The sequence below is a fragment of the Protobothrops mucrosquamatus genome, unplaced genomic scaffold (assembly GCF_001527695.2).
Source record: "Protobothrops mucrosquamatus isolate PMUCROS unplaced genomic scaffold, P.Mucros_1.0 scaffold874, whole genome shotgun sequence".
Taxonomy (NCBI): Eukaryota; Metazoa; Chordata; class Lepidosauria; order Squamata; family Viperidae; genus Protobothrops; species Protobothrops mucrosquamatus.
In genome coordinates, this window is record NW_015387128.1 from 1,414,341 (window position 1) to 1,438,914 (window position 24,574).

Sequence of the window (24,574 nt, forward strand, 5' to 3'; positions counted from 1 at the left end):
GTCTCGGAATAGAGATTATAGATTTGATGATTTAGTCAAGGTTAGATATTATCTGAGACGAGTAAGATAAAGCTCATAGAGCAGGGCTTTTCAACCAGTGGTACGGGTACCACCTGTGGTACATTGGCACCTGGCAGGTGGTACGCGGCCATCCTAGAAAAGTGGTAGCGGGGGAGGGGAATGAGCTGAACCGGTGGCAGCACCGCACAAGCCTGAGCGAGAGAGGGCTGGAGCTGCAGGGCTGTCAGGGCTCAGCAGAAGCGCCAGGATCAGTGCCGCTTTCCAGCTGATCGGCGCTTCTTCGGGGCTGTCAGGGCTCAGTGGAAGCACCAGGATCAGCGCCAGGCTCCAGCTGGAGCTTGGTGCTGATCCTAGCACTTCTGTTGAGCCCAGAAGAAGTGCCAATCAGCTGGAATGTTGCAGCATCTCCAGGGTCTTGTGATTTACATTCAGATGCTTGGCAACTGATTCATATTTATGACTGTCAGTGTCTCGGTCATGTGAAGTGACCAAAACCTGCTGCAACCACCCAGCAGACGGGGGGGGGAAATAAAAACCAAACACCCCCCCACCCCACCCCTGCTGCCAATCCTCAACAGACATGCTCACACAATGAAAACCTCGGACAGGAGGAAGAGCGCCGCCAGGCGGGCAGGCAGGTGTCTTGCTCGGTTGCGGCTGGGGGGGCACTTTTTTCAGTGCCATTGTAACTTCAAACAGTCACTAAGTGAACTGTTGTAAGTCGAGGACTACCTGTACTTTATCACTTTTTTCCTTTTTTTTTTTTTTGGTCATCAAGTTTTTGACACCTTGCTAGGCGACTGGTGGTACTCAGATGTTGCCATATCCTAAAAGTGGTACAATGGGTGAAAAGGTTGAAAAGCCCTGTCATAGAGAGCAAGAGTAAGACTAGCCAGCCCCACAAGTTTTAAAAACATTAGAGCTCTTAGGAATAGGTCTACATACCATGTTCGGAATAAGGTGGGGACTGTGAAATGCTGGGAAAAAATGTAAGCAACATTGCAACATCTGAAACCCTATGGAGATGAGCTTCTCTCTTACCCATAACTCACTGTGCTCCATTGTTCTGGCTAGTTCACTATGTTAGTTCTGGCTAGTTTACTATGTTAGTTCTGGCTAGTTCACTATGAAGTGAAGAGAAAGCAGGAGGGTCCCTGTAGATATGTTCAGTAGCATCTTTTAGGTAAGGAGCAATATCCCCTCTTGTGTGTGTGTGTGTGTGTGTTTGATGCAATGTAATAAGCTAGTTGGCTGCAAAGCTTTTTTGATTTTGCTGGCCCTACTGAAGGTAAAAATCTGCTTGGGCAGTCGATCTTAGCTGCTGCAACAATCTTGAATGGCTGTATTCCTTCTCTGAGAAACAAACATCTGCAATCTTTTCCTTTCAAAAATGAACAAATCCATAATAATAGGCAGTGTACTTATAAGAGCAGTATAATAGAATCAATACTTGATGGTCTCTTTCATATTTGACCATCTAAAAGTTTTCTAGTAATTTCTTGGAGGAACTGTTTCAAATGAGCATTGTCATCTTATTTCTCTCTCATTTTTCTTCACAAAAGTGACTTTTCATGTGGCAGAACGAAATGTTGGGCAATGAGTTGCATGCAGTAATATGAATGTGTTGCCCGGAGTTTTCATATGCTTTGAAGAAAAAACAATGAACTAACTTTCTTGAGGCTGTCACTAATATACTTGCAAGCAGGGGATTGAATGTACTCTATCTTTTCATTTCTAAGGGACAAATATTCTAGCGCATACTACCTTAGTATGCGGGATGTACAGGTAGTCCTCGACTTAATACCATAATTGAGCCCAAAATTTCTGTTATTAAGTGAGACATTTGTTATGTGAGTCTTGACCCATTTTATGACCTTTCTTGTTAAGTGAAACACTGCAGTTGTTAAAGTTAGTAACACGGTTGTTAAGTGAATCTGGCTTCCCCATTGACTTTGCTTTTCAGAGGGTCGCAAAAAGGGATCACATGACCCCGGGACATTGCAACCGTCATAAATATGAGTCAGTTGCCAAGCATCTGAATTTTGACCCTGTGCCTGTGAGGATGCTACAACGGTTATAATTGTGAAAAATGGTCATAAGTCACTTTTTTCCGTGCCATTGTAACTTTGAACAGTCACTAAATGAACTGTTATAATTCGAGGACTGCCTTAATATTGATTGAACTGGAACAATGAGATTCACATTGTTTGAGCACGTGACTGTACCATATACTGTAAATCTGGCTGTGGAAGCACTATCCCATCTGAATGTATTGGAATCTGACTGCCATTGGTCCTGGTGTGGATACTGTTGAGTTATGGTGAGCAATAACTGGAAGAATCACAATTTTCCCATTCCTTTAATATTGCAAATTGTTTGAGGGTATACTACAACTGGCAAATGTGAGGAGACTACGTATTTTTGGGGAAAGGCCCTCTTGCTTGTTATGTCTGAATAAGGAAGGGTACGTGTTGTGAATTGGGTTGTTCTTGCCTGCACTGAGGACACCTATTGTTCTAGAACTAAGAACACAAATCTGGGATTTTCTCAATTTCTGAATGAAAGGTGCTGCCAGTTTTAGCTAGAAGAAAAATAATTCTTAGGAATCTAAACTTCAGGAAATCACTTCAGTAAAGGAAAAACAAGAGCCATGGTGGTGCAGTGGTTAGAATGCAGTAATGCAGGCTGACTCTGCCCGCTGCCAGCAGTTCGATCCACCCAGCCAGATAGGTTATATGCTGGTGGTGCAGTGGTTAGAATGCAGTATTGCAGCTAATTCTGCCAACTACCAGCAGTTCGATTCTCACTGGGTCAGGGTTGACTCAGCCTTCCATCCTTTCAAGATCAGTAAAATGAGGACCCAGATTATTGGGGGCAATATGCTGACTCCGTAAACCGCTGCAAAACACTATGAAGCGGTATATAAGTCTAAGTGCTATTGCTATTGTTATAAAGTTGCCAAATTCTTATTTAATCACTCAGGCTGTGGACAATGATGAGGGCAAAGGCTTGGATCCTGAAGCAGCATTTTGAAGGGGTTCCTAAGGAGAGTGACTTTGAATTAATAGAGATAAACCTACCAGATCTAAACAATGGAGGTAAGAGGAATTGTTGGATTATGATTTGTATTACAGGTTTCCCATGTCAACAACCTTTGTCCTAGTGTTTTTTGGTTTTTTAAAAAAAATATGATTGCTGCACCCAAGCATATCTTGCAGAAAATATTAAACACATTACGCTAAAAAAAATTGCTTTGAAAATTGCATTATGACAAGCACCTTCAAAGATGTTAATTTAGGGGAGAAATACATCCTGAAAATTCATGTATGAGTGGTGATTTTTGTTTGTTTGTTTTTAAAGTTCACAATGAATTTGGAAACGGGACAAATGAAGTCGAGATTGGAAAGTGAGAAACTATATTGTTGAAAGCTGGTTAATTAAATCATGGGCCAAGAGTATTTGGCCCATGAATCTATAAAATGAAAGACTGTTTTCAGTGTTGAGTTGTTTTGAAGTGACCTGCTCTTACACCATTTGATCAGAAAAAATCACTGAGAAAAACATCATACAACTTAAATGAAAAGAATGCTCTCAGACAGATTTCATCTATTCCTCCAAGTCCAAAATTTCTAGGTTTTTTTTGCTCTCTACCCGAGGCCTCAAATTGAATGAATAAACGAATAAAAAATACTTTGAAATTTGTATTCCTTGCTGTTCCCACCTCTTTATTGGTATAATGTATTTCCTTCTATTTCTTACTTATTTTTTCCCTAAGGCATATATAACAATAAAATTTTTAACAGAAAAATAGTATAAAAGCTACACATTTTGTATAACTGGTAAAATAGCATGGTGTAAAGAAACACTTTCCCTCGTGCATATAAATTGCATTTTCAGACTAGTGCACCTCTCCCATTTTCTGTCCATTCCTTCCTGGTTTCTTTTAAAAGAAAATAGATTATCAAATGGTAGTTTTCTCTCCAGTAGAATGAGGGCAATTCGGAAATAAACCTCCATTTGGTTATCAATGACAGATACTTGCAGATACAGAATTTTTATTATATACACATTAGAAAACTACAACATTACATTACTTTTTGACATAATCGCCATTCAAATTGAGGCCCTTGTCATAACGTCTTACAAGGTTTGAAATTCCCTAGTAGTCGCTCGGCGCCAAATCTGGGCTATAGGGGGAGGTGATCAAAAACATCCCAATGGAACTGCTTCAAAAGTTCTTAGGTGCGTCTAGCGGTGTGCGGGCGAGCATTATTGTGAACTAACAACACATCGGAAGTGGTGCCATAGAAAATCCCGCCAAATGTGAAGATACCAAAAGAGTACTGCTAGTGAAGTTCATGAAGCGTGGTTCGACCATCAATTCAGACGTCTACCGTGAAACATTACGAAAACTCAGATGACCCATCCATAACGAGTGTCGGGGCATGCTGACTTCCAATGTGGTGTTGGTTCACGATAACGCTCGCCCGCATACTGTTAGATGCACCCAAGAACTTTTGAAGCAGTTCTGTTGGGATGTTTTTGATCACCCCTCCTCCAATAGCCCAGATTTGGCACCGAGCAACTACTACTAAGGAATTTCAAACCTTGTAAGATGTTATGACAAATGCCTCAATTTGAATGGCGATTATGTCAAAAAGTAATGTAATGTTGTAGTTTTCTAATGTGTATAATAAAAGTTCTGTATCTGCGAGTGTCTGTCATTGATTACCAAACGGAGTTTATTTCTGAATTGCCCTCGTATATTAGTTTGATGTTTCATAACTTTTTGTTCTGTATTTCAGAGCTGCTGCTTGAAAGTGTGTTTCTCAGTGTGGATCCCTATATGAGGTATTATTGTTTGACTTTGTGTTTCAGTACTAAAACCCCACTTTATTCTGACCATTGACTTTTTCTCCTAAGTTCCCAATTATTGTACTTTAGCCATCTCTCAACAGCCTTTTTGATAGCAGAGGGCAGTATGAATGAAGGCAAGTATATGTGTCCCAGGATAATGTTGCAGGATCCAATGAGTGTTGGTCACCTAGACTAGAGGTTTAGTCTTCCAAGCTTTCAGAATTGTGTTGAAGTCCATCCATTCTGGTGAGATAGAAGTTCCCTGAGGATGGGCTTCAGCATGAGTCTGAAAACCCAAAAGATTAAACCTCTGGTCCCAGTGACCATCTCAGATTAGATCCTGCAGAAGATAAGTATACATATTTTCCTAATTTTGGCCTGAAGATGCCTTATTCCAGACATGTCAAACTCGCGATGTCAGGTGACGTTGCGTGACGTATCGGGACTGTTTTGCCATTTCCGGCAATGGGGTAGGCGCGGCTTCCGCGTGATGCGTCCTGCCTGTGGGCCGGCAGTTTGACACCTCTGCCTTATTTAGTCAACCTTATGGGCATATACACATGACGCAGCCTTCCTCTCTTTCCCACCCCATCTGAGGTTGGCTAATTTCAATTTTTTCTCTCTAAAATGTGCAAATGGTATTTTGCATCTTTTCTAATACAAGGCTTTTGTAGGCCAGGAATGGACTGTTTTGGGCTGCTAGAGACATGCCCCCTCTTCTTGGTTTGCTGCAAAGTCCCTTCCTCCCATCTAGCCATATAGTTTGTGATGGTGGAATGACATAATACCACAAAAGTAGCAACACCACCAAGAATTCTAGAGAAAGTGGAAGCCCCAAGACTTTTCTACAGTAACCTTCCTTAACAACTATTTAGAGACAAAGATCCAAATACAGATAGTTGTTGAATTACAACCATTTGTTTAGTGATTGTTCAAAATTATAAGGACACTGAAAAAAAGTGATTTATGACTGTATTTCACCCTTAGAGTGATTCTGATCTAGTTGCTATTACTGGAGACACACCAAGCGCAAGAGAGCAATGTATTTGTTTAAAGATATGACAGATGGCTACGCCTGCTGTTCTAGACATTTAGCCGAAGCAAATTATACTGGCATATTTTGTGGTTTTTCATGGTCTGGAGAATAGAACATTTAATCATTGTTTGCACATACCAAAAGGTTTTTGATGTAGCACAAATGAGTAACTATGTTGCGTCCTGAAAGAATAACTTCCTTTCCAAATTAGAATTTGTTGTAACTTATATTAATGTCTAATTATGTATTTTCATATGACCTAAATATAAAGTTGCCACAAGAAGTGGCTTATACTACAGATCAAAGTACAGTATTCATTGCTTCCATAGCTAGATATAAAACATGACATAAAAGCCTGGCTCTGGCCTAACTTCATTATGAAATGAGTTTGACTTGAGTCCAGGATAAATCACTTACATTTATGTTCCTCTCTCCTAACATGAATTAAGCCTGTCAATCATGTCAGTCATTAATTGGTCCCATGTATTTCTCTAAAGAAAAATTCATACATTGATTTTTGCTTCATTTTTGTTTTGCAGACTATACAGTAAGAGTTGGATGAAGGAAGGAGACACTATGATAGGAACTCAGGTTGCAAGGTAAGATCTACCTTGATTTATGTCCTATTCCACCAGCTGGTGGTCTCCCTTTCTTACAGGTGAAGTTAAGTTGGGCATTGGGCAATAAAACAAAAAGTAAAGCAACACTCACATTTGTATCTGTATTCTGTTGGAAACAAGTATGGGCTGAGTCAGAGAAATTGCATAAGGTCCTCATTAAGGCTACAATATTAATAGTAAATAATACACAGTCCACAAGACCTTTCAATTTGATAGACTTTGTGGCCTTGTCCAAATTGAAAGGGAAAAAATGCATAATTAAGAATATTCAAATAGAACCTACAGTACAGCAAGCTGTATCGCTGGTGCTGTTCCAAGGATAACTGAATAAACATTAACAAAAGATTCAGCAAAAAAAAAAAGCTTCCCAGCACAATAAGAGTAATAAAATCAGGTTTTAAATGCATGAAAAGTTCTTCACTTGATATTGAAAATACTGCAATTCAGGGACCATCCTAGCTTCTCCTGTGGGGCCTCTTCTCCTCAAATAATGGAAGGAAATGAAGCTTTTAGATATTTCAAAGCCATTTAGGACTTTAGAGAATAATATCAATGCTTTGAAATATGCCTAGAATGGTCTCATAACAAGCTCAACCTAAAAATTCCCTGCAGTGTTGTAGTGTCAGATTGTGAGTTACACTGCTCCTTCATAAATGTTTAGAAAGGATGATTAAAAACTGGTTATGTTTGCAATCCATAGAGTTTCTTTGATGACTAGTATAACTAGGTACCTGTGTTGTTTTCAAAGGGTTTTGGAAAGCAGAAATCCTTCATTTCCTGTAGGAACTTTTGTTGTGGCAACTGCGGGCTGGACAACACATTTTATTTCCAATGGCAAAGACCTATCACCACTGCCTTCAGACTGGCCAGAAAAACTTCCAAGATCATTGGCTCTTGGAACAATTGGCATGCCAGGGTAAGTGTATCCTAATAATGTACTTGATGGAGATGATGTGATGGATTGTAGCCCAGACTTTAAATATTGCTACATGGTACTTGAGCTAAGGGTGGTGCTGCATAGGCTATTAAACCTAAGACTGATGGTTCCACAATCAGGGAGCCTATGAGAAACATACCTTTTACCTGGGAAAGGTATGTGCTTAGTATTCAGAGGATGTCAGCCTAATTCTTCGTTCCCTGATTCTGGGGGAGAGGGGGGGCTGAACAGCAGCATGTCCAGAAACATTTTCTTGAGTCCTAACTAAGTCCCGTGCCCCTCCTGTGTTTATTTTTTATTCTGTTTTTCAAATTCATTTTGTTAAAAAAAGTTTTTTTGCAAAATAAAGACAATACAAATGTATAGAAAAAAGGATCTAAAGTAAAAATGATAAGTAAACCGAAAAGAAATAAAAAAGCAAAAGAAAAAGAAAGGTATAAATAAATAGCTTCCAATCTTTTTTTTTTTACAGTAATTATAATAAAACATATTTATCTTTAGCCTTTCTAAGCTAAAGATCACAGGTCCCCTCTTTCCACATTCTACCCTTTCTAATCATCTGACCCATATTTCATAAGTTTTTTTTTTCTTCTTTCAGCAAAAAGTGCACATTAAGGTTTCAAGTCACTAACAGTTGTCAGGCACAAAGGATCAGGATTATAATGTTCGGTTGCAGCATAGAAGATTTATTCAAGTCTACACAGAAGAGTCTAGTCAACTAACCATCAGCACTACAATGGTGCTAGATAAGATTTAATGGAATTTAGAGGAGGCTGGATTTGGATCATTTGTGGCAACATAAGGACTCTAAACTGATGTCATGTTTAACTCCGCCCCCCAGCTCTGCCTGCTCTTCTATACAATGTAGTTATTGTCTTTTCCCTAATCAAACAAGTCAGTTTTGTCATCTCTGCATATTTTGTCATCTTCACCAACTATTCCCCCATTGTCGGTATTTCAGAGTTTTATGCATACAGTTTTAATAATCTTGCTGCATTTACCATGTACAAAAACAGAGGTCTGTAAGTCTTTTCTAGCTGTTTGTCCAAGAAAAGTTCTGGTTCCAGTTAAATGTTCATCTTTACAATTCTTTGTATCATTGTGTGCATTTGAACCCAAAAAGCTCAGCTGTTGGTCAGGACGCCCACGGAGCTGACACCCACGCTGCCAGGTAGAACAGCGCCAGCCGCTGGTCTCCTTTGCCGCCCCGCACGTCCTCGACCCCTCCCCTGCCCGTTCATGTCGAGCCCGTGGGGGCTTGACAGGGAGAGAGGGAGGGAAAGAGGAAGGGACTCCTCCTCCTCTCCTGAGATTCAAAGCATGATCAACTTCCCAAGGGCGCCACAATCCCAATTCATGTGTTTCTGCCGTACCTCCTCGGCGCTCCCGGGAATGGGATGGGGGGAAGAAAGCTTGGCTAGGCTAAGCAAAGAAAAGCCACGGAGCCGCGAGCTAAGATCGCAGGCAGGTCGGGGAAGGGGGTGAAGAAGAGGAAGGAGATTGGGAGAGAGGAAACGCCAAGCTTGTACTCGCCTTTCCCAAGGACCTCCTGCGCTACCTCACAGGAACACCTGGTTTCAGATTTACACCGCAAAAGTTTTTCTCGCACAGAGGAGAGAGGAAAAACAGTTACGGAACACTCGGGAATCCCTTGCAAGGCACCATGTATCTTGGTGCTTATTTCCTAATGCCTTCCCCCCCCCCCCCATTTTTTCTGCTCCACCCCAAATTCGCCTCCCTTCCACTCTCCTTACGCAGCCATCTGTGGTCTTAATACAGCCCTCAGTCTGTCTCCCTTTCAACACCCCCTAAAATTCTTCATTCAGGCAGGCTTCCAGAGTTCGGCTGGCAGGATACAGGTAACCCCTCCCCCCTGTCCTGCTGCCTCCCATGGCACCGCGCCGCTCCGCATCCCGCGCCTCCGTGCCTCAAGCCTCAATGGCACAGGACCGTTGGCGTGGTCCCCAATGGCCGCTGACTTGCTCCCCACTGCCGGCGACCATGCAAGCCCTGACAACTGCTCCAGCCTAAGAAACAGGCGGCTGGGAGGCTGCCGCGGCGCTGACCTCCTGCGCCCGTCAGCTGACGACCCCCGGACCTGCGCCCGTCAGCTGGAATGTCCGGCAACACTTTGGCCGGTGAGGAAGGCGAAGGGGAGGCTGTCGCAGCGCTGAACTCTGCGCCCGTCAGCTGGCGACCCCCAAACTTGTGCTTGTCAGCTGGGAGGTCTGGCAAGGGATCCGGCTGGCGTGGAGGGCGATGGGGAGGCGGCGGCTCGGCAGGCAGTGTCCTGCCTGCCCGCGAATGTCGGGCCCACCCGCCCCATCTGTAAAAGAAAAAGTCTTCCACCCAAGCATAACTTTTAAGGATTTTAAGGACCTTTGAGAGGGAGAGAGAAATAGAGAGAGGGAGAGAAAGAGGGAAAGAGAAATAGAGGGGGAGAGAGAGAGAGGGAGAGAGAAAGGAGAGGGAGAAAGAGGGAGAGAGAAAGAGAGACGGAGAGAGAGAGAGAAAAGGAGAGAGGGAGAGAAAGAGGGAGACGGAGAGAGAAAGAAAGGGAGAAAGGGAGAGAAAGAGGGAGAGAGAAAGAGACAGGGAGGGAGAAAGAAAGGGAGAGAGGGAAAGAGAAAGAGAAAGGGGTAGAGAGATAAAGAAAGAGGGAGAGAGATTAAATTAGTAACATGGTTGTTCAATGAATCTGGTTTCTCCACTAACTTTGCTTGCAAAGGTTGCAAAAGGTGATCACATGACCCTGGAATAATTTTATGGTTGGGGGTCACCACACCATGAGGGTTGCGGCATTAGGAAGGTTGAGAACCACTGTTTTAAAGATATTTTTTATGTGTAAGCAGGTTGTTTCCATTAGTTGTAAATGTTCATATTTGAGTCCTTTTTGATTTTTGATTTTTTTTATTTTTATGTTTTGGACATGTCATGGTGTCAGTGTTTATTTTCACAAGCTTTTAATTCTTTTTTCTTGCAGTCTTACTGCTTATTTTGGCCTACTGGAGATCTGCAGGCCCAAACCAGGACAAACTGTCTTAATTAATTCAGCAGCTGGTGCTGTGGGCAGTGTGGCTGGGCAGATTGCTAAACTTAACGTAAGTGGATATGAAATATTTTGGACTTCAACTTCCAACAGCCTGATCAATGCACCAGAATTATGAAAGCTCTGGTTTGCTTGTCTCTGCTCTATTTACCTCCATGCTCCTTGATTGATACTGCAGAGAACTTTCTGCACATAATCACCTTATTTGCAACATGTCCATTTAGTCATGGGATGAGGGAATATGATACAATATGATGTCATACATCTCATGATAGCATCACTCAGTGATACCAACTACACACTGTATAACCTTCATAATCATAACATTATGATGTGTGACTGATGTCAATTACATTATTCTCATTTTTATAATATTGTTGGGATACCACTGTGTCTTCTATAGCAGTGGTGGCGAACCTATGGCACGAGTGCCACAGGTGGCACGCAGAGCCTTCTCTGTGGGTACGCGTGCCGTCGCCCCAGTCCTAGGCCTTCAGCTGGGTTTTATAAAATCTTTTCGATTTAGGCCTTTGCCGCCGTTTACCCCCCCCCCAAAATGGTTCAATCAATCAATCAATTTCAAATTCTCGTGGGAAAAAAAGATATCGCAAAGTTGGAATTGATTGATTGGACTTTTTAGTCCCACGCAGTCTGCCGTTACCACTGAAGCCATGCCCACTGAATTGGCCACACCCATCCAATTGGTCACACCCACTGAATGGGCCACGCCCACCCGGCACCCGACGCTACATAAGTGGGGTTTGGGTTGCAGTTTGGGCACTCGGTCTCTCACTGTCCTAGAACGTGATTCTTTTTGTTTTGTTTTTCTTTCTCCCTTGCTACAAAATTCTGCAAAATTTTAATAAGCTTCGTTTGTAAATCCACTTTATATACCGATGCCATTCTTGCAACCTGTTGTTTTAAAATTTATTTTCAACTTAGTCTCAGTCTTGCCAGGTAACACTTGTTCCGTAGCATCTTTTCAAAACACTCTGTCCATAGAGGCAGGTAGTCCTTTTAACACTACTAACTTACTTTTATTCCATATGACTTTGGTGTGTTTTGCTACAGTGGACAAATTTCATTTACCTCTGCCTTTATTGCAATTAAGTAATTATATCATCAGTGGAAGCTTCTTCCATGAAAAGTTGGTGTTGTTCTTTTAAGTGCCACTGTAATGGAATATAGTGATTCTCAGGAGGGAGAGGGTACATTCCAGAGGAATGGGAGGCAACTCAGCTGAGATATTATGTGTGAGAGAAAGAGATTGAAGACAGATCCTACCTAATAGTCCACAGACTATATTGTAGGTGCAGAAAATAGAATCCTGTCTGGCAGGCTTTTTCTATAGGTGTGAAACAATAAAGAGCTTGGAAGAATTGCCACATGTCATTCTTGGTTTTGTACCTGACAGCCACGATACTCACTATCTGATCAATGGGATTTTATTTATCCTAATGTGGCTTTTTGTTTTACTGTATGTAAGATATGTCACACCAGATTTATAATTCTTGTGTTTTACTTTGGTTTTACTTGCTAAGTCAGGGGTCTTCAAACTTGGCCCTTTTATGACTTGTGGACTTCAACTCCCAGAATTCCTCAGCCAGGTATTGCCTGGCTGAGGAATTCTGGGAGTTGAAGTCCACAAGTCATAAAAGGGCCAAGTTTGAAGACCCCTGTGCTAAGTCATCCTTTTTGAGCTGGCCTATAAAGTTTCTCTCTCTTGTTTTTTCTCCCCCAGCCCCCAGCTATCTCTATCTCTCAACTTAATCCCTTGAATCCAATCCAATCTCCAATCTCTCCTACCTCCTGTCTATCTCTGCCTGCCTGTCATCTCTATCTCTATTGAAAATGGTTTATGAAGAAACTCGCATAGCCTTGCAACGGAACCTGGCCCTCATTGTTATTTTTTTAACTGGCAGGGTTGTAAAGTGGTCGGCACTGCAGGTTCTGATAAGAAGTTGGATTACCTTAAGGAACTTGGCTTTGACAAAGTCTTTAACTACAAGACGGTGAAATCCCTGGAGAAGGCTCTGAAGGATGCTGCCCCCGATGGCTACCACTGCTATTTTGATAATGTACGTACAAGACTGAACCCAACTTTGGACTGGCCTATGTGTTTAGATAGGAAGGGAAGCTGATCTAAGGAATGTCCTATGTGGAAAGCTGTTTTGGCCCTGGCAAAGAAAAGCAGCAATGCATCCTTAAGTCTCCCCTGCAGCCCCCAAATCAGGCTTTTTTATATTTTGGGACACCCCTTGTATTTCTCTCTCCCAGACAGTCCACCACCGGTTTTTAAATCAGGCTTTCTTGGAAAGAAAATGAACAACCCTATGTCTCCCCCTACCCCTTCTAGATAAGGTTTTTCAGGATAGACATGAATTGTATGTGTTGTTTGTGACCCACCTTATAGGGGTTCAGCTGAGAGGCTTATTCCTCTACCTATAGATGTATGTTTCTTAGCACCTGTCAGTATATGGGAGGAAGATGAGCAGGTATGAATGAAGGACATGTGTGGTCTGTGTCTACGTGTGTGCACCTATATTAGTTGTGCTCAAGTACCTGATGCAGCTACGCCTTGCTTAATGACAGAAAGCAGGACCAGAATTTCTAAGTGATGAGGTTGTAAAGCACACTGTCAGTTGACTGCATTGCTTCACTGCGGTAGTTCCAGAACTTCCGGTGGCCATCACTAAGCGAATCCCACATTGTTAAGCATGATGTCATGCAATTGCCATTTGTGACCTCCTTCCAGCTTCCCCATTGACTTTGCTTGTGGGAAGCCAGATGGCAACCATGTGGCTGTGGGATGCTGCATGCAATATTATAATTAATTGTGAAGTAGTTGCCAAGCACCCAGATCTGTAATCACATCACTGTGGGGATGCCGTTATAGTCATAACTATGAGAACCTGTCATAAGTATCACCTGTTTAGTGCTGGAACAGTCACTGAATGAATGGCCATTAACCAAGGCCTATGTGGCACAGGCCACCCTCAACCACAGTTGAGCCCAACATTTCTGTTGTTAAGTGAGAGCTTGGTTTAATGAGTTTCGCTCCATTTTACAACATTTCTTGCCTTAATCGTTTACTTTAGTGAATGACTGAAGTTGTTAAATTAGTAACTTGGTTGTAAAGCGAATCTGTGTCAGGGCCCACTTCAATGCCTCATCTTGGAAAGTAGAACTCGTGGAAGCGGTTTCTTCCAAAAGGAGCTTTTATTAGGAGAAACTGATAGTAGGCATAATAGACAGGATCTGAGGGTTTCCCACCAGAGCAATAAGTAAAAAGTGTCCCCAAGCATAGTCCCACCCTGTAGTTCATCCAGTCAGTTCAAACAGGCCAATCCCAAGGTGTTACGTTCGTTGTGGGAAAAAGCAGATAACATCAGGCCATCTCCAGGCTGCAGCGATGTTTAGGCAGCAGCTCTTTCACACCTTCCCTTGCAAATGCGGAGATAACACAGTTGCTGGAGGTACATTCCATTCTCCTCCCCGCTTTCTAGCTGACAACAGGAGAGAGAAAATTCACAGAGGAAGAAATACAGGAACAGCAAAGGGTTACATTGTAGCAGTCGAGGAAACAAGGCAATAACCCTCAAGCGCTTCCCCCCTCCCCTCCAGGAGTATGGCAGAAGCCAGGGAGAGAAGAGAATGCAATTTGGGTTTAGAGAGAAAAGGAAAAAGGCACTTTAAAATATGGGTTCTGACAATCTGGCTTCCCCATTGACTTTGTTTGTCACAAGATCGCAAACAGTGATCACATGACCCCGGAACACAGCAATCGTCATAAATATTAACCATTTGCCAAGCATCTGAATTTTGATCACATGACCATGGGGATGCTGCAAATAGTTGTAACTGTGAAAAATGGTCATAAAATAACTTAATTCAACACCGTTGTAAATTTGACCAGTCGCTAAGTGAATTGCTGTAAGTCGAGGACTATCTGCATACTCTTGAGTCCCAAAGGATTGTCTTACTTTAAATTTGATTGTTTGGTTTTTCTTCTTCTTTCCTCTAAAAAAAGTTGTCTGTGGAGATTCTCAGTCATCCAGGTATGGTTATCCCAGAGGTGCTGTCCCAAAGAAACACAAGAAAGTCCAGTTGCCTCCAGAAAAAAAAAAAGCACCTTTGGGACTCTAATAAAGTTGTTTTCTTTTTCTGATTGAGCCATTTAGTCTGACGGGATATGTGTATACATATTTTGAATTTGATTCATTTGAAGCCCCCAAATATTTGTTTTGTGTTCAAAAAGGGTTAATCTTACCACTCCCAAAGTACTTTGACTTTTGGACCCTTTTTATGTGGCTATTTCAAACTCAAACAACTGTTTTCAAACTTGAAAATAGATCCTGTGATCCAGGTGGAGTTGACACACATAGTCACAGGTGCACAGAGAAGACCCCGCCTCGCTCACGCATAACAGCTGATAACTTTATTCATTCTCAGGGCGAGTCCCCCCCCACTTTTTTACATTTACCAAAATACTTGATCAAAGCATCCATGGGGTCGCGATGGGTCAGACACAACTTCTCAATTAACAACAACAAAGCACTTGTGCCCCGATTTTGTCTTTTTATGCCATTTTTGAGAAAAATCAGCGAACGTGTTTATTCCTGTCCCGCAGAATGAAATTCAGTGACATTCCTCTTCTCTTTTTCAGCCTGTTCTGGGCTTCCCGCTGGGTTAGCAGTTTACCCGGAGCAGTTTTAGGCAGGCTTAACAAAAAGAAAATAGGAAGGGAAGCTATTTGTGGCAGAATCAAGAATTAACTTCCCTAGTATTAGCTGTGACCTCCTGCTTCCTCCAATTGGGAGATGTTTTAAGTGCTTGAAATTCCCAAAGCAAAACTCTGTATTTTTTTCCTGTGATCTCTGCTTCTAAGAACAGATTATGGGCATTAGTGAAGCTCTTTCAAAATAATTCCATGTAGCTCAGTCAACAATATCCCTCCTCTGGGGAGTATTTTAGTCTTGGCAAATGTTGTGTTGTCTTTGTCTCCACCAGGTGGGAGGAGAATTTTCCAGTGTTGTTTTGGAGCAAATGAAGACATATGGGAGAATTGCGGTGTGTGGTGCTATCTCCTTGTATAATGACGCCAAACGCAAGAAAGGTACAAATCTCTTTTTTCTTTCTGCATGCTGTTTGCTTTCTCCTTCTCCTTCTCCTTCTTTCCCATCCTCCTCCTTCTCTGCCTCCTCCCTTTTTTCTCTTGTTTCTTATAAATATTTTTATTAAGTTTCAAAAGTAAACATTAAAATACAAACTAACGTAAAGGGGGAAAAAGCAGGGGAATAACAAGGCAGATTAAAGAATGACAAAAAAATACAACAAACAAATATAATAACAAAGGTGACCTCCAATTTATTTCAGTACAGAGATAATAATACAACAGTTTTTTTTAAAATTTAAATGAATAATCAATATTTAAGCTATCCTCAAATACTAATAATCAAAACATTTTTTTTCCACATATATACACAATATATATTTTAACATCAACTTCGTAACAGTAATCTTCTATTATTTACATTTTCCCCCTTATTCTTCTTTAGAGTATTTATCCTTATTGCCCCATTATTTCTTATTTGCATTTTTCTTCCTTCATACATTATTATATACACATTTTCCACGTTTAAACTTAAATCAAAACATTTTAAAAGATCAATATTCCTATTTTAGTCCCTTAATTTTAATCTAACACATAACACATACATTGTCAAACATATATTTAAAAAACTACTTTTGAAAGGAGACTAAACACATAAGATATTCTACCTCAGGGTAGAAATTAATAGAGGATGTGATGCAGCTTGTATCTTTTCTTTGGTCTGCCTTCATCTTTCTGTTAGTTTTTATGAAGATGGGAGAAAAAAAGCTCATTTTAGGTTTTTGAGCATAATAGCAATTTGGTATGATTACCAGCCAAATGGTATGATAGCAATATTTGATAGCGAGTGGGGAACATGGACAGATGTTCCTGGACTAATCTCCTTGTTAGAGAGAGAAATTCTACTTTGTTGTTAGTTGCAAAGTCGTGTCCGACCCATCGCGACCCCATGGACAACGTTCCTCCAGGCCTTCCTGTCCTCTACCATCTTCTGGAGTCCATTTAAGCTCACGCCTATTGCTTCAGTGACTCCATCCAGCCACCTCATTCTCTGTTGTCCCCTTCTTCTATTGCCCTCAATCTTTCGAAATTCTACTAACTTATTTCTAATCCTTTTACTGATCATTTTTATAATGAAATCTCATTTGTTTTACAATAAATACAAAAAAAGCATTTAATGCTACACTTTGAAAAAAAGATGCTGTTACTTTAAAAAATATATTAAAGTGCTTTAATGATTCAATTTATTAAAGCAGCAGCATCTTTTAAAAGCTCATATCCAAGACTGTGTTTTAAGAAATAGTACTACTGTTGAATTACTTTTGAAGAGAATCAATCCTAAAAGAACGTTTAGAATAGAAAACTAGTAATCAACTCCCGTGGCCATTTCACTTTAAAAAAGGTGAAGACTTCTTTAAGAATATATATTTTCATGTTATTGTGGTTTTTAAAACAACGTGCCCACACTTGGACAGTTTGGCATTGCAGTTACAATAAGTTTGAGTGGTTATGTATATGTTTCCGTCGCCAAACCATTGTTCCCTTTTTCTGCACATTTTCTCCTGCTGCAAAGAAATTAGCAGAGTGCTTTCAGATTTTTTTATTTGTCATTCATTCATTCATTCATTCATTCATTCATTCATTCATTCATTCATTCATAAAATTTATTGGCTGCCCATCTTACCATAGGTTAACTAAGTGACTTACAGTTACATATAAGTTAAAACATTAAAAGTTAAAAATCAAACATTAAAACTGAAGACACATGGGGAGGGCGGGGATAGAGTGTGTGTGTGTGGGGGAGATGGGATTTGTTATTACTCAATCATTGAGCTGTTCCCCCATTGGGGGCCCAAGTCAACTGGCAAAGTTACGTCTTTAGGCCCTTACGAAAAAATAGAAGGTTGGGGCCAACCTCACATGGGGAGGCAGGGCAAGATGTTCCAGAGGGCAGGAGCAATAGTAGAGAAGGCCCTCCTCCTGGGCCCCGCCAGCTGGAATAATCGGGCTGACGGGACCCACAGCATGCCTCCTCTGCGGGCACGAGTGGTATGGCCAATCCCAGTGGCATGAGACAGTCCCTCAAGTAAACCTGGACCCATGCCACTAAGGGCTTTAAAAGCGATCACCAACATCTTGAATTGAACCCAGAAGCAGTCTGATAGCCAATGCAGCTTGCGGAGCAGTGATATTAACAGGGGCTATTCTTGGGGGCCCAAAACTACCCGCGCTGTTGCACTCTGCACCAGCGGTAGCTTCCGAATGCTCTTCAAGGGTAGCCCTATGTAGAGCACATTACAGTCGTCCAGCTATGAGATGACTAGGGACTGAAGAACTGAGCGCCAGTGAATCAAACCAAATATTTGCTTTGGTTGTGTCTCTGGGCATTCCTTATTTTTGTTTACTGCTGTTGTTCGTGTTTTCATGAGATCCCCAAGTCCCACTGCACTCTGCTGCCTCCCTGGTTATTTCGGTTACCTTCTGGGAGACAAAGCCCCCTGGCTGCCATTCCCTGATGATATTTGGGATGATCAAAATGTTTTTCTTGACTGGAAAGCAAGGACTTCCACACGTGCTTCTTGGCCACTTAAACCAGGGGTCTTGTGGACTTCAGTTCCCAGAATTCTGGGAACTGAAGTCCACAAGTCTTAAAGTTGTCAAGATGGCAGACCCTTGACCTAAGCCATGGCCCCTTCCCTGAAAAAAGATGTTCTTTTTGCTTTTCAGTGGTTCATTTCCATCAAATTGAATAACTTTGCCTGAAAACAGGCAGAAGCAAATTTGGCACTTAGTTGTAGATACAGGTAGTCCTCGAGTTACAGCCATTCATTTAGTGGCTGTTCCAGCACTGGAAGTCACTTACCACCTGTACTTGCACTTAAAACTGTCGCAGCATCCCCCACGGTCACGTGGTTAAAATTTGGGCGCTTTGGCAACTGGCATGCATTGATGATGGTTGTGGTGTCCCAGGGTCATGTGGGACACATGACCTTCGCAGCTGGCTTCCAACAAGCAGAGTTAATGGGGGAAGCCAGATTCACTTAACAACATTCTTAATAACTGCAAACAGTTTGCTTAACAACCATGAAGAAAATTCTAAAATAGGTTGTGACTCACTTAACAACTGCCTTGCTTAACAATGGAAATTCTGGTTTCAATTTTGGTCATAAGTCGAGAACTACGGTACTTGTATGCATATGTACAGACACCAGGGGTCACAAAAAAAGCATGGCAGGATGGAGAAAACTGAAGCCATTCACCATTGTGCTTTGGATAGAATGTGCCCTTAAAGTGAGATTGTTTTCTTGCTAATAGTATAGAAATGGCTTGCAATTGTCTTTTTCGAAAATATTTTTCATCCTAAATGTTCCCGACTAGTTTCTCATTCAGGTACTAACCAGATCCAACCCTCAACCCACTCAAGTTTACCTAGTAAAAAATAAGTATAGATATAAATAAGTACAGTTCCACCAAGGATAGATCAACCGCTCTTTTCCTTTCCTTTCCTTTCCTTTCCTTTCCTTTCCTTTCCTTTCCTTCCTTCCTTCCTTCTTTCTTTTTGTTTTCTTTCTTTCTTTGTTTTCTTTCTTTCTTTCTTTCTTTCTTTCTTTCTTTCTTTCTTTCTTTCTTTCTTTCTTTCTTTCTTTCTTTCTTTCTTTTTTCTACAAAAATCCTTAATTTTGAAACAGTATTCATTCAGGGTAACCTGACTATGTGGCAACAACAACCGTGAACTTTCGTGGTTGAAATTTAATGAGTGATGCAAATAGTTGCGCGCCACTAGAGGCCAGTCATGAATTGATTACTTGGATCTTGGTTTGTTCAGTGAGCCACCACTGACCAGAGTCACACAACACTGAGCCAAAAACCAAACCATTCATTTTGTGTAGAAAGTTCTGAGAACCAGCGTCAATAAAAAATCAAATCCTTTTAAATAACTTTCTCTAAAGTCTCATGAAGTTATGGAGAAGTAGATGTTTCTTAGGAAACACTATATACCGGTAGTAGTATTTTAAAAGCTGAAATTTCCCTTATGTTAATTGTGACTTGTGATTATTACATGGGTGATTATCATTTTGTTACCAACAAAACTGAAAGTTATTTTCTTCCTGGATGCCTTTTCAATTTTGCATTCCAATTGACCATCGTGAGATTTGTTTTAACCCAAACTGACCCTGCTTATCATTCCAATCTCAGATACAATTTGGTGCTTTCACCTGCTGAGACCAAAGTTGTATATCCTTCATGGAAGATCTGTGATGCCTGTATAAATGGGGTTCTTTGGTATTCAATCCATGATTATGTCTGTCCTCTTGAACTTTCTAATGAGCTAAGAAGATGCAGCTAGTCAAATAATATTTCAAATGAGGGCTCTTTTAATTTTGATTTTCTGCCAAGCTATAGCCAGGAAAGTTTAATTTTTCAATAATCTGATTTAGATATTATGCTACTCCATCATTGTCACCGTGCAGTAATTCCTTGTAGAAGTTACAATAAACCATAAAGAGGTTTATTTGATTTTAGCTTAGTTGTTTGAACCCAAGGGCATTCGGTTAGCAAGGACCACCTTTGAAGACCTGGTAATGCCAACCAATATTTAGGATTTATTGGCAGCAGAATCAGCAGCAGAATAAGAATACAAATATTGTTCTGAGCTATTTTTGGTGACAGTGGAAATATTATACCACGGCTTTCAAAGCACTTAAAGAAACGTGGTTACAGATGATACCTAGATTGGTCTTCCCCAAGATGAGCGCAAAACTAAAATGAATGTTTTACACTTTTAGCAGGCAAGAGATACAGTGACTTCTGTATGCAAATCTATCTCCCCCTCTCCAATTATTTCATTTATACCAAGGTGCTGATGCTTTCTCATAGGTACATACCATTAAAACCAACAGTGGCTGTTTAAGAGGTAGACAGATAAAATACGGGATGGAAAACATGGATTTTTGTGGTTTGAGAGTCATATCCTACATTTTCTTTTAGGAGCTCCAGGCAGCAAACACTGCATTCCCACCTCTAATTCCCCCCGCCCCCCCAACAACCACATGAGATGGATTGGTCTAAGAGAAAATGATTGACCACCAAGTCACCCAGTGAGCCGCTGTAGCTGAAGGAGGACTACACATTAGGTCTTCCTTCTTGGGGATAACCTTAAAATCTTCCTGCTCTTGGTTCAGTGCCTCCCTTGCTCTATTATATTTTGTTCAATCCAATTTTTAACACAGTCTCGATGAAAGACATCCTGAAGTATATACAGGTGGTCCTCAACTTACGACCACAATTGAGCCCAAAATTTCTGTTGCTAAGCGAGACATTTCAGTGAATTTTGCCCCGTGTTATGAATTTTCTTGCCACAGTTGTTAAGTGAATCACTGTTGTTAAATTAGTAACATGGTCAAGTGAATCTGGCTTGTTAGAGGGTAGCAAAAGGTGACCACATGACCCTGGGACACTCATAAATAGGAGCCAGTTGCCAAGCGTCTGAATTTTATGTGACCGTGGAGATGTTGCCATGGTCGTGTGAAAAACGGTCCTAAGTCATTTTTTTCCCAATGCTGTCATAACTTCAAACGGTCACTGAACAAACTGTGGTAAGTCGAGTATCTAGTATACTGTAAATCAGTGGTTCTCAACCTGTGGGTCGGAACCCCATTTGGGGTCGATCGACCATTTGATGGGGGTCGCCAAGCAAGGCTGTCCGCCATTTTTTTTGTCCGCCATTTTTTTGTCCGCCATTTATTCCCCCTTTTCTGGCGGGTGCCTTACCTCCCTTGGGCTGGGCCAGCTGGTGGTCGGCCTGCTCTGTCTCTGCCGCTTGCCAGCTATACCTCGGCCAGCGCAGGGGGTGGAACCACTCATGTGCGGCGCTCCCGGGCAGGGAAAGTCCTCGACTTACGACCGGTTTAGTCCTCGACTTACGACCGGTTTAGTCCTCGACTTACGACCGGTTTAGTCCTCGACTTACGACCGGTTGGGGTCGTGGCATTAAAAAGGTTGAGAACCACTGCTGTAAATGATAGTCTACCTGTGGCTGTTTGTGTTTAAGACAATTAATGGGTCAGTTGAAGTATGAAAAAAATATGCAGCATGATGGCAAAGAATGAGGTAAGCTGAGAGAGCTGTGAAGCAGACGCGTGAGATGCCACCGTTTGCATTAAAACACTGTCACCTGCTATACAAAAATGGCACAGCAAGTCATGTGTTCACAGGGATGAGACAAACAACCAGAGCAAGTAGGAAAATAACAGAATCATGCAGCTACTTTGATAAAATGTGACCGAGCCACAGCTGTCTAGTTCCGAGCAACTCATTCAAATGACTGTCGCGTATCTTTCGGCTGGTGTTTGCTTGACCTCGCTTTAAGGTGAAAACAAAATTGGCTATATTTCAGTGATGGCGAACCTTTTAGAGACCGAGTGCCCAAACTGCAACCCAAAACCCACTTATGCATCGTCGGGTGCCGGGTGGTTGTGGCCCATTGGGTGGTTGTGGCCCATTGGGTGGGCGTGGCTGCGGTGGTAACAGCAGACTGGGTGGGACTAAAAAGTTCAATCAATCAATTCCAACTTTGCAAGATTTTTTTTTCCCCGAGAAGTTGAAATTGACTGATTGATTGAACCTTTTTTTTTGCACATGGCGGTGGAGGCCTAAAATGAAAAGGTTTTATAAAACCCAGCTGAAGGCCTAGGACTGGGGCGACGGCGTGCGTGCCCACAGAGAGGGCTTTGAGTGCCGCCTCTGGCACCCGTGCCATAGGTTCGCCACCACTGCTATATTTGAACAAGAAAATCAGCCGAGGCCCTAGGTTTTGTTCAGAAACCAACCAAAAGCAGGAGGGTCGGCTTTGATGGGTAACCTTGCTGATGTTTTATTTGCACACTTGATTGTATTTGGAAAGAGACACACTTGTGTTTATGATTCAGTTGTGAAGGCTCAATACAATTTCACTGGCAATTTTTTTTTTACAAAAAACATGTTATGTTGACTGTAGTTGAGAAAATACTGCTCTCTTTTTTTTCTTTCCAAATGGACAGAATATTGCAGGAAACTAGGAAACATAACATATGCAACTTTGGGTAACAGGGACAGGAATGAAGATATGGTGTGACAGGACGAACTTTCCTAACTTTTTCTTCTCTGAACTCTTTCCTAGGGACATTTGTCCAGGTCCCCATGGTCTTGAAACAGCTGTACATGGAAGGTTTTTTAGTCACACGTTGGAATGATAGAAAAGAGGAAGGGCAGAAGGCACTACTGAAATGGGTTCGAGAGGTAAGCTGAGAGTAGGAGAGGTGTGCTTTCTCTCCCCCCCCGCCCCTCCCGTCTATGTGCAATCCAAAGGGGAGAAGATCTTGAGCCCAAGGTAGCATGCCACGGGAATTCTCTCTCCTCATTTTATAGCAAGTTCAACCCTTTGTTATTGGTTGGGCTGAATAACTTTGGTCTGCAGAGAAAAAACACGCAAGGAGCTTGATTCTGAGTTACTGCGAGTACTGCTTAGTATTTTTATTCTCGTATACATTCAGGAATAGATCTTTGTGTACTCCAGGGTAGTATGCGGGTGTGGATATGTCTCTAAAACGCACATGTAATGCTTTCCCTTTGTCTTGTCCCTTGCTATTTTGAGCAGAAGTGTATTCTTAGCTGTTAAGTCCCAGGGAGAACTGCTTACATTTTAATGTTTCACTTTTCACATAGGGGAAAATTAAATACCGTGAGGACGTCACCAAGGGTTTCGAAAACATGCCCGCTGCGTTTATGGGAATGCTCAGAGGAGACAACTTTGGAAAGGCAATAGTAGAGGTATAAAAGGCACTAGGTTCTGCCTTTGAAAGTTCCATAAATCACTGTACCTGCACTTCCTTATGGTCTGACTTGTCTTCTTGCCAACAATGATCTAATTCTCTAAGATTATGCGAATCTACTATGCCACTGCAGCATGCCTCAAGTGTGGCCAAAACAGAAAATCAAGATTATCATGTGAAGTCTACGGACAAAAAAACCCAAATGCCACTTAGATTTGTTACATCCTGCTGTCAATATGTTATCCAGTTTGAATAAAAGCAGCACCCTGAAAAGATGAAGCACACAGAATCCTTCCTTATCCATAAATAGTTTCTACATCCAGAGATTGTATTCAGACATATTATAGATGGTTGGGTGAGCTTGTGTTGGTTGCGAAATAAATAAATGATATAAATAAAATCAGTTTTATTTGTTACAGTATAGCTTTAACCAGCAAACAACAGAAACAAGAGAATAAAAATAGATAAAACAAAAATAAACATTTACAGTCCATCTTCAATCTTACTGTGGCTGCCCAGCTGAAGCCTTGCTGCTAGACAACAAAACTTTGCAACTTTGTGGGTTGTAGAAAAAGCCTTATGGGCAAGCAGAAAATCAACAAAGGAACTGGGAATTTCTGCTAGAAGGGGAAGGATAAGATTTTGGCACTAGGTTATATAAAACGTGCAATACAGGTGGTTCTCAGGTTACGAACCTAATTGGGACTGGAATTTTTCACTAAACAAAATAGGAAGTGACCATGGAATACAGCAGCTTCTTCATCTCCACCATGCTGTGAAGGGTAGCCAAAAGGGCAGAGAGGGGGGTGGTGGAGGGGAGAAGATGGCAGAGTTGAAGCAGAGGGGCCACTGCAATGGTCATAAGTGTGAGAACTGGTAGAGCGTCCCTTTCTTCAGTGCCATCGGTGGGATTCAGCCAGTTCACACCAGTTCGCCAGAATCGGTAGCTAATTTTTTGTTGCCCAGGCCCAGAATGGACATTCGGAAGCGGCATCCACACAGAGAACCAGTTGTTCACATATTTGAACCCCACCACTGGTGCCACCTTATTGTTGGATGGTTGCTGAACAAAGGGATGTAACACAAGGACTACCGGTATGTGTTAGTGATTCCAAATCTTGAGTGCCACA

At 41.7% G+C, this 24,574-nt stretch overlaps 1 protein-coding gene across 1 annotated transcript; it reads left to right on the forward strand.

Annotated features, from left to right (window-relative positions):
• Positions 1–3,013: 3,013 nt before the first annotated feature.
• On the forward strand, positions 3,014–23,911 carry PTGR1 (prostaglandin reductase 1). The gene is made up of 9 exons (XM_015819224.1): positions 3,014–3,119; positions 4,827–4,872; positions 6,454–6,513; positions 7,283–7,450; positions 10,455–10,572; positions 12,443–12,598; positions 15,531–15,636; positions 22,793–22,911; positions 23,338–23,911. The coding sequence occupies exons 1-9, from the start codon at positions 3,014–3,016 to the stop codon at positions 23,446–23,448; spliced, it is 990 nt and encodes a 329-aa protein (XP_015674710.1). The 3' UTR covers positions 23,449–23,911.
• Positions 23,912–24,574: the final 663 nt, after the last annotated feature.

What these genes read in the sequence shown, in the direction of transcription:
- PTGR1 (XM_015819224.1), top strand. Translation starts at nt 3,014, where the DNA reads ATGATGAGGGCAAAGGCTTGGATCCTGAAGCAGCATTTTGAAGGGGTT. An exon ending in AGTGTGGATCCCTATATGAG is followed by an intron (nt 4,873 to 6,453) that starts GTATTATTGTTT and finishes TTTGTTTTGCAG; the next exon opens with ACTATACAGTAAGAGTTGGA. An exon ending in TGACGCCAAACGCAAGAAAG is followed by an intron (nt 15,637 to 22,792) that starts GTACAAATCTCT and finishes ACTCTTTCCTAG; the next exon opens with GGACATTTGTCCAGGTCCCC.